The following is a 14,031-nucleotide window of genomic DNA, read 5'->3' as shown; positions in this document are numbered from 1 at the left end:
GGACACTGTAATGTGATGGAACAGGGGACCTGGGAATACAGATCCATAATTCTTTAATAGTGGCATCATAGATAGGGTTGAAAGAGACCTGGTACGTTGGCCTTCATAAATCAAAGTATTGAGTACAGGGGTTAGGATGTTATGTTGAAACTATATAAGACTTTGGGAGAGTGCAGTTCTTGTCACTCATACAGGAAAGATATTAATGAGATTGAAAGAGTGTAAGGATATTGCCAGACTTTAGGACCTGAGCTATAGGGAAAAATTGAATAGGTTAGGACTTTATTCCCTAGAGCATAGGAGAATGAGGAGAGTTTTAAAGAAGGTATACAAAATTATGAAGAGTATAGACAGAGTAATACACTCAAGCTTTTTCCTGAGGTTGGGTGTGACTAGAAATAGAGGTTATGTGTTAATGGAGAAAGGTGAAATATTTAAGGGAATCTGTGGCAGAGTGGGAACTTCTTTGCTCAGGATGGTGTAAGTGTGGATCAAGTTGCCAGTGGAAATAGTGGATATGGGTTCAATTGCCATACTGAAGAGGAATTTGGATAGGTACATGGACCATAGGCCTCCATACCCTTCCCATTCAGATGGGGGTCAATGGAATTAGGCAGAGTAACAGTTTAGCATAGACTAGATAAGATGACAAGCCTGTTTCTGTGCTGTAGTCCTCTACGACGACACCACTGTTGTCAGTAGAATTGCAGATGGCAATGAGGAGTTGTTTGGGAGTGAGATGGATCAGTTAGTCAAGCGGTGGTACAATTTTGCACTCAACAACGGCAAGTTCAAGGGACTTATTATTTACTTTAGGAAAGGGAAGGACGTTAAGGGAACACACACCAGTCCTTACTGAGACATCAACTGAAAGGGTGAGCAGCTTCAAGTGCCTGGGTGTCTACAATACACCTTGGAGGATATGGCCTGGGCCCAATACCTCATGGAGAAGGCATAGCAGCAGCCCTGCTTTAAGAGTTTAAGGAGATTTGGTATGTCACAAAAGACTCTTACAAATTCCTGTAAAGTGACTGGTTGCATCACTGACTGTTATGGAGCCTCCAATGCACAGGGTTATAGATTCAGCCAGCTTCTTCATGGGCACAAGCTTCCCTACCATCAAGGACATCTTCAAGAGGCAATACCTCAGGAAGGTAACATCCATTATTAAGGCTCCTCATCTGAAAAATAGCATATGCTTACCTTCACTGGTCAAAGAATTCAGTATACAAATTAGCAAGTTATGTTGCAGATGTATAAACTTTTGGTTTGGCTGTACTCGTACTGTGTCCAGCTTTGATTGTTGCATTACAGGGAGGATGTGAAGGATTTGGAGAGGGTGCAGATGTTGTCTGGATAAGAGAGTATTAGGTACAAGGTAAGGTTAGACAAAGACAACCAGGTGACATGCTATGAATATATTAAATAAGTGGCAGAGATAGGGGTAGATGGTCTTTTTCCTAGGATGGAAGTGTCAAAAACTAAAGGGCCTGTTTGAGGGAGAGTTGGGGCAAGTTTTTACACACACAGCATTAGGTGTCTGGATCATGCTGCCGGGAGGTGATAGTGTCACATTTAAGAAGCATTTAGACAGACACATGATCAAGCCAGGAATATAGAGATGTGAAGTGAGCAGGCCGATGGGATTAGCTCAAATTGTCATTATGGGCTGCAAGGCCAGTTTCTGTGCTGCATTTTTCCCTTTCCCTCTCCTTCCCATGCAGACAATGCACCACAATGAAACCAGATGCTCCCCTGCACATTCACACAGTACGCAGAACTCCTTCTGTGTCACACAAGCCCTGCCTCTGACGTTATCCTGCATCAACCAGTCATGTATGGACTTGGATGTGACTGAGGTTTGATGCATTAGAACTTTGGTGTAGCTTTCTTCTTCTTCTTCAGTGTGCGTACTTAATATTAAAATGCTCATTTGCAAATTGTGCTAATTTTGGTAGTTAGTCTTTGTTTTTAGTTTTCTAAATGAATAATACACAGTAGACCATTTAAAGCTTCAAAACATTTATTTTTAGCAAACTGGAAAGATTAAAGATCAAGAATTGTTTTTTGTACAAGAATCAGGCTAAATAATTGGGGCTAATGCCACAAAATGACCAAATACATTACATTCCACTTTCATTACAGGTGATTCTGTAATCTGTTTTACTGCTTTATGATACATCCGCTTGTTCATACCACTCCAAAATATTTTTTTTGTTATTGAACTTTCAATGAGTCCGTGTTGTGGGCCCATGTTACAATAGAAGGAGGCCAACAATGATTTTCCCTGCCTTCACTGAGAATTATTCATCATTAAGAAATAGCAAATCTTTGTGGAACTATTACTATATACAAAACATAAAATTCTCACTATATCTCTGATTAATGAATTAAAAAAATTACAGCTGTCATTTTATAAGACCCAATTATCTGTACAGCTAACCTCACCAATACTCTGGTGTTGTGCCTGAAGAGGTAACTGAAGTTCCAAGGGTCCACAAACTCTTTAAATACGCTGCAACAAACATTTGGCAAATGTAAAAGTTCAGGATAATGAGGAATTGAGATTGTAATTAGCAGAAGAAAAGTATAGCCCGTTGTCAGGTCACTCAGAAACTAACTGAATAAATTGCAAGAAATATGCAAAGTTTTAATGGATTTATCAAAAGTTGTTCAGTCAGTCATTTAGGCTTCTGTGTCAAGTTAAATACCTGATCAATTGCTATCTTCTATTTTTCAAAGTCACCAGATTAAAAACAGGGGGAGCCAGTTTGTGTATAATGATATTGCATACACATTCCTGAGTGCATCTGTGATACTACGCTTACTACTCCACCTTTTCCATTCATAATTTTCACAAACTATGTCTAATAATGGCCTGATATCACAAAAGAACTGCTGACTGAAGAATGGTTCCTGTAAACAAAATAATCCAAATTTGTATTACTATTTCTATTTAGCCTTCTGTTTTTTTTCATACCCTTTGGATATTGGCTGCCCCATCATACCTGTATGTAACCTGTAGAAGCTTCAGTTAAGATTGGTTGAAATAGTTGCATTAATTATATATTTACACTATTCTTCCATATTTCCAATTCTGCTAAAATAGCCACGTGCAAACTTCTCCAACGTGATTTGAGTAAGAGGTGAGAAGAGTACGGATACATTGAACTGGCCAATCAACAATGTGCTTTAAGCTACTTAACTGGTTAAATTAGCATCAATTTTTTTTTTAAATGGACACTTTATATGCAAGCCAAGAATAAGTAAAGGACTGTGAAATCTCCACTATAAAGCTGCCATTTTATCTTCTATCTTGAATCAACCACAGAAGCCAGAAAGACTAAATTAAATTATGTTTAATTTGTCTTCCTCTTTCAACCATGTTTCCAAACTGAAAATTCAGAGCCCAAGATTTCTCTCTATTATATGGGTTAATGCAAGTTCTATTGAAGCCCTAGACGGGCTTACAGCGAACTCATACGGTGGGCTTCTTGAGATCTTGGCATAATCATAGATCTTACTGACCTAAATTGCCAAGGAAATTAACCTGAAGCGAATATTTCAAAAACAATTAAGCATGATCCACAATATCCCATAAACTAATGCCATAAGGAAATGACACATGAAAGCATTAACCACCCCCTGTAATATTAACATTTAAAGCGAACACATCAGTGCAGAAATTCAAAACAACGAAACACTTTTTGGGGATCTAAAAAAAAATCACTTGCTACCACAGGAAACTTTCTTATTCCTTTGGAGGACTGAGTACCTTATTTAAATAAGAAATATCTTTTTGTTACAGGTTGATCCATAATAAAAGTCACATGTTTACCTAGTTTTTATGTTGGGAGGAATTTTTCCTCATGCATTTGGTTAGGTAACATGTGCTACTTCAGTCCTCAGAGTAACAAACCGATTAAATTGTGTTTCGTTAGAAATATTTGGATATTCAGCTGCAGATATTTGTACATCTGTATCTTAAGAGATAAGGCATTGCCTGTGGTGATGGAGATGGCAATTTCAACTCCCTGCCAATTTCAGCGATTATTACAATTTGCTGTTTCAGTGGCTTTGATATCCTTGACCAATCTGTATCTAAATCGATGGTTTTCTCTCCCTGTAAAGTGACAGAAAAAAATAAGAAATTGTCATTAAACTGGATATGTTTAACTAGGCTCAATGCTGATGTCCTGGCATGCATTGTTAACTTTTTATTGTACCCTTGTATTTGAATGCAGCTTCTGCCAAATTTATTCCAAATGCAAGGTGATCACCGAAAAGTTGAATGGTAACCGGATCATTGTTTTCATACAGCCCAGGCAAAATATGTGTATATGGATTAGATTACCAACAACATACCAGTCTAAGGTTGGTTAGAATTAAGCAGACTGTAAGACAATTTATTGGGACATTGAGAATTTCCATATATTAGTCGAGAACACAGATTGTCTGAACATGTAATTTATTTGAAAGAGCTCTGAATTTTACAATTCATCGCTATTAACTGTTTAGTAAATGAAGTTAGCAGCCACTCTCAGGATTTATTTCTAAGTGTAATAAAGAGCATTGACCATGTAATTTGAATGTGTAGATAACCCATGGGTCTGGCATCATCCAGCATCAGCCTCCCTGGGTAAGGAGCAGAAACTCTCGGACAGCAGTCTGCTCCCCACCTGTCTTGTTCCAACAACTAAAAGTTCACAAACAAGAGAAAATCTACAGATGCTGGAAATCCGAGCAACACACACAAATGCTGGAGGAACTCAGCAGGCCAGGGAGCATCTATTGGGGGGGGGGGGGGGGAGCACAGTCGACATCTCAGGCCAAAACCCTTTGGCAGGACTGGATTTTAAAAAAAAGCTGAGTAGATTTTAACTAAAAGCTTAAAATGTGTGGACTTAGGCAACTGTAATGATCTGTGGTGTAGTTAAGTGGTTGAGGTATGAAACAAGTACACCAGTCAAGACACAATTGGCAGGTGGTACCAGATGTGGAAATAATAGAGCATTGTTTTTGATTGCTACAAGTCCAGTGGTAAATAGGAGAACACAGTATCCTGCAACAAGATTCATGGAACAACTCCCTCCAAATCAAATTAGTGATGACTTGCAAAATAACAATCTCTGTTCTGTGATACAACAGAACATGTAGCCAAGGAATTTAAAACAAAAAATATGATGTGGCATTACAACCAAGAAACTGGCAGGTTTATGAAGAGTTTTTGTCTTGGTAATGACTGTCAAAGTCATATGTTTTGTATTGTTGAGAAATTGATCTTTGTATTGCAATTACAAAGACCATTTAATTATGGTTGAACTAGCATCAAGATGAAATAGAATAGATGACTGATTCCAAAAGTGTAATATTAACAGAGGGATCTGGGAATACAGATCCATAATTACTTGAAAGTGGTGTCACAGGTAGATAAGATCATAAGAAGAGCTTTTGGCACATTGGCCTTCCTGAATCAAAGTATTGAGTACTGGAGTTAGAATGTTAACTTGTTATGCTGAAGTTGGACAAGACTATTGGAGGCTTTATTTAGAGTACTGTTTGCAGTTCTGGTCACCTACCTACAGAAAAGATATCAATAATATTGACAGAGTACAGAGAAAGTTTATAAGGATGTTGCCAAGACTTGAGTTATAAGGGGAGATTGAATAGGTTAGGACTTTATTCCTTAAAATGTGAAAGATTGATAGAGGTATACAAAATTGAAGGGTATAGGTAGGGTAAATGTAAGCAGGCTTTTTCCAGGGTTAGGGAGACTAAAACTAGAGTTCATAGTGAAAGGTGAAATGTTTAAAGGGGGCATCTTCTCTGTGTGGTGAGTGTGTGGAACAAACTGCCAGCAGAAGTGGTGGACATAGGTTCGATTTCAACATTTCAGTGAATTTTGGATAGGTACGTGGATGAGAGGGGAATGGAGGGCTATGGTCCAGGTGCAGATCAGTGGGACAGACTGGATGGGCTGAAGGCTGTTTCTTTGCTGTAGTGCTAAGAGCGTATCAAAGCTAAACAATTTATAAAACAGGGAGAACAATAGCATATTTATTTATACAATTTCAACTAAATATTTTAAACAATAATTCTAAAAATTCATTTTAGGGTCTTAATACCAAGTAGCTTAGAGATGCATTAATTCCCCATTGATCTACTTCGGCTTGTTGTATGATTATTATTTTCAAGAGCAGGCAATTAACATTGCCTCCTCCTTTTGCCAACTGAATTTTGGGATTCATCCATGAAACATTTCTGCAATTTCATGAACTTGAAAGATACTGATTCAGTTAGCCAGTAAAGAAAAGTTACAATACTCTTCCTTCACCATATTTTTGGTTTTGGTATACTTGGTAATGTCACTCTGCACTTCGAGTCAATTATGACTGGTGAGCTCTTGTGTTTATAGGAAACCATACCTGTCTTGTTGAGATAACAGTTACACAGCTGAAGAGCCTGAAGTATGGTTGTTGTCTCCCTTGTTTATCTTCTTGAACTCATCAGCTGTACCTCTCTCATTGGTTTTGCTTTTTGATGCAGGAAAGTTGAAGAATATAGTTTTTTTTTAAAAAAAAGTGAAGAGAGAATCTCAATTTATATTTAAAGACCAAATATTCATCAGCAAAACTAAACTTGCACTAAAATGCTATTGTAACAAGTTCCTGTTATCTTTAAAGTAAACCTATATCAGTAGTGTAGAACCTTCTAAATCTTGCAATTTTCAATCTCTGAGCTTTAGTGAACATAATTTCTTACTATTCAATCAATTCTGCATCTTTAGTTGCTGCAAGTTCTGAGTTATGCAGTTCATATCATGATCATGAAATGTAAACAAAGGCTGAATTATGCCTGCATACTCTGGACAAATTACTTGCCCAAACTATTAAACACTGCTTCACCTGAAATTACAACTGATCTCTCCTCATGTGCAACAGGAGATTGTTTTGTGTAGTTATAATAAAATGCTTTGATGTTCAAAAGACAAAACATCAAGGCATGAAGTTTTTACTTGTATGTTCACTTTCCCGCAGGCTTGGTAGAAAATTGATTTGCCTTCCTTTGAAAGGTGTTTCCAATGATGTGACTTAAAGTCTCTGGATTCTGGCATCTCTATTGATCTGAATGGGAAACAGCAACTTTAACCCACATGTATCTGAAGGTTAGCTGTTCACCTATGATTCTGGATCAATAGCTCCCAGAGTTAATTTTTAAAGATTGTTTCTTCAATATCTTAAATGCTCAAAAATACTGAAGACAATATTGAAACTCAAACAGAAGGAAACTTAAAAATGAACAAAAGTATTCAGGCTGCTTCATATTACAGGAAGCCATTGACGTTTTCCCTTCACATTCCTGGGAAATGAATGATTACCTGAAGATTTCAGGTAAATGGATTTTTTTAAATCACCGTCCTGTTCTGCAGTGAGATGAAGCTATTACAATGCTGTGTAGATACCTCAGAGAAAACCTTATTCTGTCAAAGAAATCATACAGATACAGCTGTTGCTACGTTGGGATATCACGCTGCGTACCTTTTCTTCTTGTACAACCAGTAAATCATACCAGCGATGAATGCTGCTATTAACAGGCCGATGATTACTCCCACTATTACTTTGGCCCGATTACCACCGCTGCTCTTCTCATTGTTATTTTTTGGATCTGGAGGAGTTAAAGCATTCCAGTCAGATTTATTAAGTGGCAATTTTAAACTACATCAATTTGACTATAGTGTGGCCAAGTGTGGTAACACAATGATACTTCCAATGATTAGAACGGGATCTCTGGAGCAAAATGAACTGACCGATGAGATAACCAGGTCTACAAGTCAAGAAAGCCTTGACTTCGCCCAGGCAGCTTTACTGAGACACCAATTACATAACCTGCACCTCACCACGAATGTTCAAGTGAAATACAGTGCCCCTGAGTGGAGTCAGTCAGCCAATAAATAATGCTTTGAAATAATTAAAGCAGGTTGTTTTCGCAAGACCAATTGCTAAGTTATTGCAGAGATTGCAGTTCTGTGCATTTTCAATGATCAATTTAGTGCTTTAACAATGTAGAGTGGCAAGGTAGCGTAGTGGATTGTACAAAACCTTACAGCTCAAGCTGTAAGATCAGGGTTTCAATTCCTGTTGCTTTCTGTAAGGAATCTGCACATTCCTCCTGTGACTGTGAGGATTTCCTCCAACATTTTAGATGTATGGGTTAGGGTTAGCGAGTTGTAGGCATACTATGTTGTCAGCAGTAGCATGGAGACACTTGCAGGCTGCCCACAGCACATCTTGGATCATGTTGATGCAAACAATGTTTTGGATGTACTGTGGCAAATAAAGCTAATCTTTATAAACCTTTAGTTGTGATATTTCAGTGTCACTGCATACTTTCTCACAGAAATAATGCATGAAAAGCTGCATCCTAATAAAGACTGCCATCGAGGAACATACGCAGGAAGTAACCCCAAATGTGGTCCAAACTCAGTAAGGTGATGGTTGTTTTTTCTATTTCAACCACCTGCCCTTCTCGTCCTTAGAACAACTTTTTTTTTTTTTTTTTTTATCACATTCTTAAATATGCTCAGTGGCTGAGCATCAACAGACATCTATGATAAACAAATTTATGATTCCTTTTGAGATTAACTCATAGTTCTCCAGTCTGAGGATTATGTTGGGGATCTACACAAAACAACTTCCTTTCATTACAAAATCAGAACTGGAGATGATTACTGATGATAGCAGTAACTTCAATTCTATTCACATCTGCTCAAAAAATAAAGCAGTTCTTGCCTGCCTGATCTCCACCAAAAATACCAAGCAATGGCCACCTCCAGGGTGTGTTTAACCATGACATTGTCCAGCTTCTTCCTTCATTCCCCCTTCCCTCAACTACACACCTTCCCTCTCACCTGCCAGGTTGTACTTTATTCTGGCCTCTGCTCCATTCCTTTCTGGTCCTGATAAAGGGTCTCAGCCTGAAACATTGACTATTTATTCCTTTCCATTGATGCTGTGTGACTTGCTATGTTCCTCCAGCATTTTGTGTGTGTCACTCTTACCTGTCATGTTTTTTCCAAATGGGTTACCACATTCTAAATAAGTTTCCAGTATTCTGTTAACCATTGTTATCAGACGAATAGTTCCCTATTTTTTTTCCTCCTACCTTCCTTGAGTAGTGATGTTAAACTCTCAGAGGAAGGAGGGGTATCTCTCCACCTTGAACATGTCTACACCATGCTAGATGTGAGTGACAACATAGGTCTCATAAGGAATGAAAAGGAAAATCATTCAATTCCTTACTTCACTAGCACAATATATCACTTCTTACATTCTGACAGGTAAATTCTGCCAACTACCTGGAGAGTCTTGCTCAAGACTTTCATCCGCAGGTTCTTGGAACCGCACTGAAAAATACATAGGATAAAGCAAGTTATTTTGAGTCCATGAAGTCCACTTCTAGCTTAAACAAGGTCCCCAACTTCATTGTACACATTATCCGATATTTCCAAATATTCCCCAAAAAATGTTTGAAGAAGGCAGCCATTCATTTGAGTATCAAGGTGAGAGAATAGTTCACAGGACATGATTAGGAAGCTGTCAAAACATTACACTTACTGGGCAACACTGTGGAATAAAAAAAGTTAGATCCCTGCAAAAGAGGGGCTTTTAAAAGTTTAATGTCAGTAATTGCTTGCTAACCATTACTGGTGAAACATAGACAACTAACAATCCTGTACCTCAAAGAATTCAGTAAAATAAAGGTAGCTCCCAGTACCTTCCATTCCAATCGATGAGAATGGGAAATGAATCAAGAACCAGTGGTCAAATGAGGCAGAGTCTTGGTTTTAAAGGCTTGCAGACTGAAGATGGTGAAAAACAGAATGAGGTAAGAGAACCTGCTTTTTTTAAAGATCTATTTTAAGGCAGAAAAAATACAATGTGTGCAGAAAGATCAAGAAAGGAAAACTAAAAGGATACTGACTTTGTCTTTCTAAAATGATCACAAATACGGAAAGGAGCATTAGAAAAATAATTTGTATATCTAGGTGGGGGTGGAAAGTGAATCCGATGCTAAGTATTACTCTGCCTATTGATTCTCTTTTGATCCAAGGTAGCTGCCTGGATTCAAATGATAATGGAAAATTCACCATTAATATGGCAGATACTGCACTGAAGAGAGTGACAGGTCATCCTTTGTTAAAATGCCTAACAGACGTTCTCCATTGAGTTGTAACATCTTCAAATCAATATAGCATTGTGGTCAATCTGAAAGCTGTGTTTGTGAACACTGAAACGTCTGAAGACCCATAGAAAAGCAAAGCCCTTTGAACAATGGAAAATGATTTCACTTAAGTTTCAGAAACATTTTCAGTGTAAATGGAAAGCTGCTGCTGAACTATCAAAGCACAGGTTTGATTAAAATGGCATAATAAGCTGCTATCATCCTCTAAATTTTGTTTGCAAAATATTTCAAAATACTCACTGGCAGTTAGATTAACTGAATATTGATCCTCCCCATGGATATTTATGGCTGTGCATGTCACTGTAATGTTCTCTGAAGGCTTTACTGTTATCTTATGGAACCACTGTGATCTTTTGTCTTTTACTGGTTCTTCCTTTGGCTGCAATGAAAACATTTCAATTTTTAAATGTGTATCTGGATAACTAAACACCATATTTATTGTGTATCCCAACTTGTTTGCGGTACAGGTAGGCAAATCAGCAAAAACTGCATTGTGGTCTCTTCTCTGATCTACTGTATCTTGTAATATGGGCATCAACAGGCTTACTGCATTGTTGGTCCACATTTAATATTCAGCTCTGGTTGAGAATTTCAATCACTCTTCTTTCTAATCTATATTTAACATCCTAATAAATCACCAAACTCCTCCTAGACAAAATCTCCACTTCACTGAACAACCTCATTTAGAAAATCTCCTAATAGAAGAACCCTGATAGCTAATTTGTGGCAGGTACTGCACAATGAAGAACTGAATCGTAGTTCACCGAAGCTTGGTAAGTGGCAGGGTGTTTCACATCCAGCTTTGCTGGTCCTTAGGCTTCCCAGTGAAATTTCCACTATGAACCCTTGGATACTACCTCACTTTTTAAAAAGTATATAGTCTTTCTGTTTTTTGCACAATTTTAAATCTATCAACATACTGTATAAAGTATACTGAATAAGGTTTATTTATTTATTTATTATTATTATTATTCTCTTCTATATTATGTATTGGATTGAACTGTTACTAAGTTAACAAATTTCACGTCACATGTCGGTGGTAATAAAGCTGATTCTGATATGTACTGCAATGTATGCGGTCAATGTCACACTCAGCAGCCGTGGTGTACGAGAGGTAAAGGAATTGAATGTTTGGGGTGTACCATAAGCAGGCTACTTTGTTCTGGATGACGTTAAGTACTGCTGGAGCCACATTCATCCAAACAAGTCATTAGGATTTCTGGAAATAAGCCGGGTACTGCAAGAGACACAGACAGGCTTGGACCTGTTTTTATAGCTGCTGGTGCACAGGCTGGAATTTGATTTAAAAAAAATACCGCAAGCTGCTGGAGGAATTCAGCAAATCGAGCAGCATCTGTTAGGAAGGAACTATCACCAATCTGCAGTATGCATCTTCTGCAAATTCACTCTAGTTTTCATCTAGGCTACTCCAGCAGCCCATCCCAATCTGTGGGTTCTCCTCCAACATGCAATCAGTCTGATCCGGAAATATTACCTGTGACTGAGTCTAAATTTTGAAGCCTTGCCCAATAGGATTGTGGCAGTATCTCCACCATAAAGTCTACAGCAGTTCAAGGTGACTTGCCACCACATTCAAGGACAATTAGGGATGGACAATAAATGCTCGTCTTGTCCGTTGTGCTCAAAAGCAAAAAGGATGAATTTTTAAAAAAACAGTGGGATAAATTTTTGGGTGTATGAGTGTCACCCACTCTGTTACTTACGGATGTTCCATTGATACTCCACTGGACAAGAGGCTTGGGGAAACCCTCCACAACACATGTGATCACTTTCGCGTTGTTCACCACTCTCTTTGTCAATTTTATTACCTTTGGTTTTCCTGTAACAAAGAATATTATTTTTTCTCCTTAAAGAATTTGCAAGGGATCACTGGGATAGATTTTGCTTTCAGTGCCCAGGTAAATTTGTTGGGTCGCTCACCTGCCCTTCAGGGAACCTATCCAATTAACTTCTCATTGCATTGAAAGGAATAATTATCACAATTGATTCAAGAAGGAAGTTTGCTACTCACCTACTGACAAAGGCAATTAACTCCATGCCAGCAACTCTGCTAATTATTTAATAGCTGAGTTTTATTTCAAAGGGTCATTTGACTATCAAAGTATAAATGCAGAATACAACTCTGAAATTTGTCTCTTCTCCAGCTAGCCATGGAATATAGAAAACCATGTAAGTAGTTGAAAGGAAGACACTAATCCACACACACGAAAAGAGAAAGAAACAAAAACTTGCAAACCCCAAACACCCCCAATCCTTCCCTCACACAAAAACTAACATCACCCATTTCCCAGCCGTCAGTCGGCAACAAGAAAGAATGGGCGAGAACATGAAGAAACAGCACGGAACTGAAAGCGGCCAATATGAATTACAGTCCAATCCATGAATCTCAGAATTCTGATAATATCTCTGACAGCATTGGGACCCAGCAGCAGTGACTCCAATCACTGTTCACTGGAAGCATCTTGACCACATTTCATTTTGTTCACTTAGTCTAAGGTACACTGCTCTCACTCAGAATGAAAAAACGTTCACTTCTATTTTCTAAGCTTGTATTCAATGTATCGTCCTCCATAACTCCTGCTACCTTCAATTAGGTGCCACCACCAAACCATCTACTCTTCTCTCCCAATTTCAATATTCCAGCCTAACTCTGCCTTCCATGACTCCCTCTGGTCCTTCACTCCATCCTATTACATTCTTCTATTTAATGGAGGATTTGTCCCTTTAGCTCTTTCATCCCCAGCCATATCCAGGGGTCCAGGGGCCCAAACAATGAATCACTTGCAATTTAGTGTTCACAACATGATCTCCTCTTCAGTGGAGAATCCAAATACAGATTGGATGACAACTTATTCAGTCCACAGGGATGATCTTGTGTGTCAAGATGACCATCACTGTAATTCTCCATCAAAAATCACATTCTGATCTATCTACCTTTGGTTTCATTGAAGCCCAATAAACTTTGGGGAGCAGAACTTAGCTTCTGTAAAGGCAGTTTGCAGCCTTTGGGGATCTATATTAAAAGGACCGATTTCAGATATCCTGCCCTTTCCTGCTTGTTGGGATTAGGCAATTCAGAGGCAATGTCATTAACCTGCAGCATTAAATGCAGTTTTTCTCTTGAATAGATGCTGCTTGATCTGATGAGTATCTCTGAGATATTCTGCTTTTATTTCAGATCTCCAAAACCTGCAGTTTGTTTCTGATTTTTAGTGCTTTTTTGCTTCACTGCTTCAGATAGACAAATAACACACCAAGTTTTGTCCTTCGTGTTACTGCCACTTGGATCAGGTATTGTTTAGTTGCTAGAATTTGGAGCATAATTTGGTTCCATTATGATCGTGTTTAATGTTGCAAGGCTAGAAATTGTACCACACCTGAATGGGCACATTAAAGAAACACAACAAGTCCCACCCTTAGTAATAATTTTATCAACCCAAAGCCTGAAGCATTATGGGGTTTACACACTGAAACTCACCAACTCCTGTCATTGTAAATTTTCAGGAAGGATCAGTTGTGCAGTGTTTTGAGGGTTTTGTACATGGTTTGGAAAAGTCTCGGGGGAATGGATTGGGTTAGCAAGAGTTTGCTAAAGGAGCAGGGGAATTTTGGGGTGCCAGGAGTAAGGATTAAGATAATGACTAAAGAGTTAAAGGATAAGGATTGGAGAAGGGACCAAAATGAGGACCAACATGATGATGACAGCAGGAGTGAAAAGGAAGTTACAAGATTGGAATCAGCATGGTGATTGGGTAGGTGAAGGGATGG

The 14,031-nt window shown here is 38.4% G+C and overlaps 1 protein-coding gene across 2 annotated transcripts in view; it reads right to left on the bottom strand.

The window, feature by feature from the left end:
* Nucleotides 1–2,005: 2,005 nt before the first annotated feature.
* The window catches only part of alcama (activated leukocyte cell adhesion molecule a), a 351,374-nt gene continuing 339,348 nt past the window's right edge, over nucleotides 2,006–14,031 (bottom strand). The window contains exons 11-16 of one of the 2 annotated variants that reach the window (XM_073045272.1): nucleotides 11,967–12,082; nucleotides 10,483–10,621; nucleotides 9,356–9,403; nucleotides 7,539–7,665; nucleotides 6,426–6,533; nucleotides 2,006–4,123 (exon numbers count right to left, since the gene is read on the bottom strand). In XM_073045272.1, the coding sequence (XP_072901373.1) occupies nucleotides 6,446–6,533; nucleotides 7,539–7,665; nucleotides 9,356–9,403; nucleotides 10,483–10,621; nucleotides 11,967–12,082 (518 nt within the window). In that variant the 3' untranslated portion in view covers nucleotides 2,006–4,123; nucleotides 6,426–6,445. The remainder of the gene's footprint in view (nucleotides 4,124–6,425; nucleotides 6,534–7,538; nucleotides 7,666–9,355; nucleotides 9,404–10,482; nucleotides 10,622–11,966; nucleotides 12,083–14,031) is intronic. The other variant, XM_073045273.1, reaches the window with a different exon arrangement.

Source organism: Hemitrygon akajei, chromosome 5, assembly GCF_048418815.1.
Source record: "Hemitrygon akajei chromosome 5, sHemAka1.3, whole genome shotgun sequence".
Classification (NCBI taxonomy): domain Eukaryota; kingdom Metazoa; phylum Chordata; class Chondrichthyes; order Myliobatiformes; family Dasyatidae; genus Hemitrygon; species Hemitrygon akajei.
This window is presented reverse-complemented; position numbering and strand designations above follow the sequence as displayed.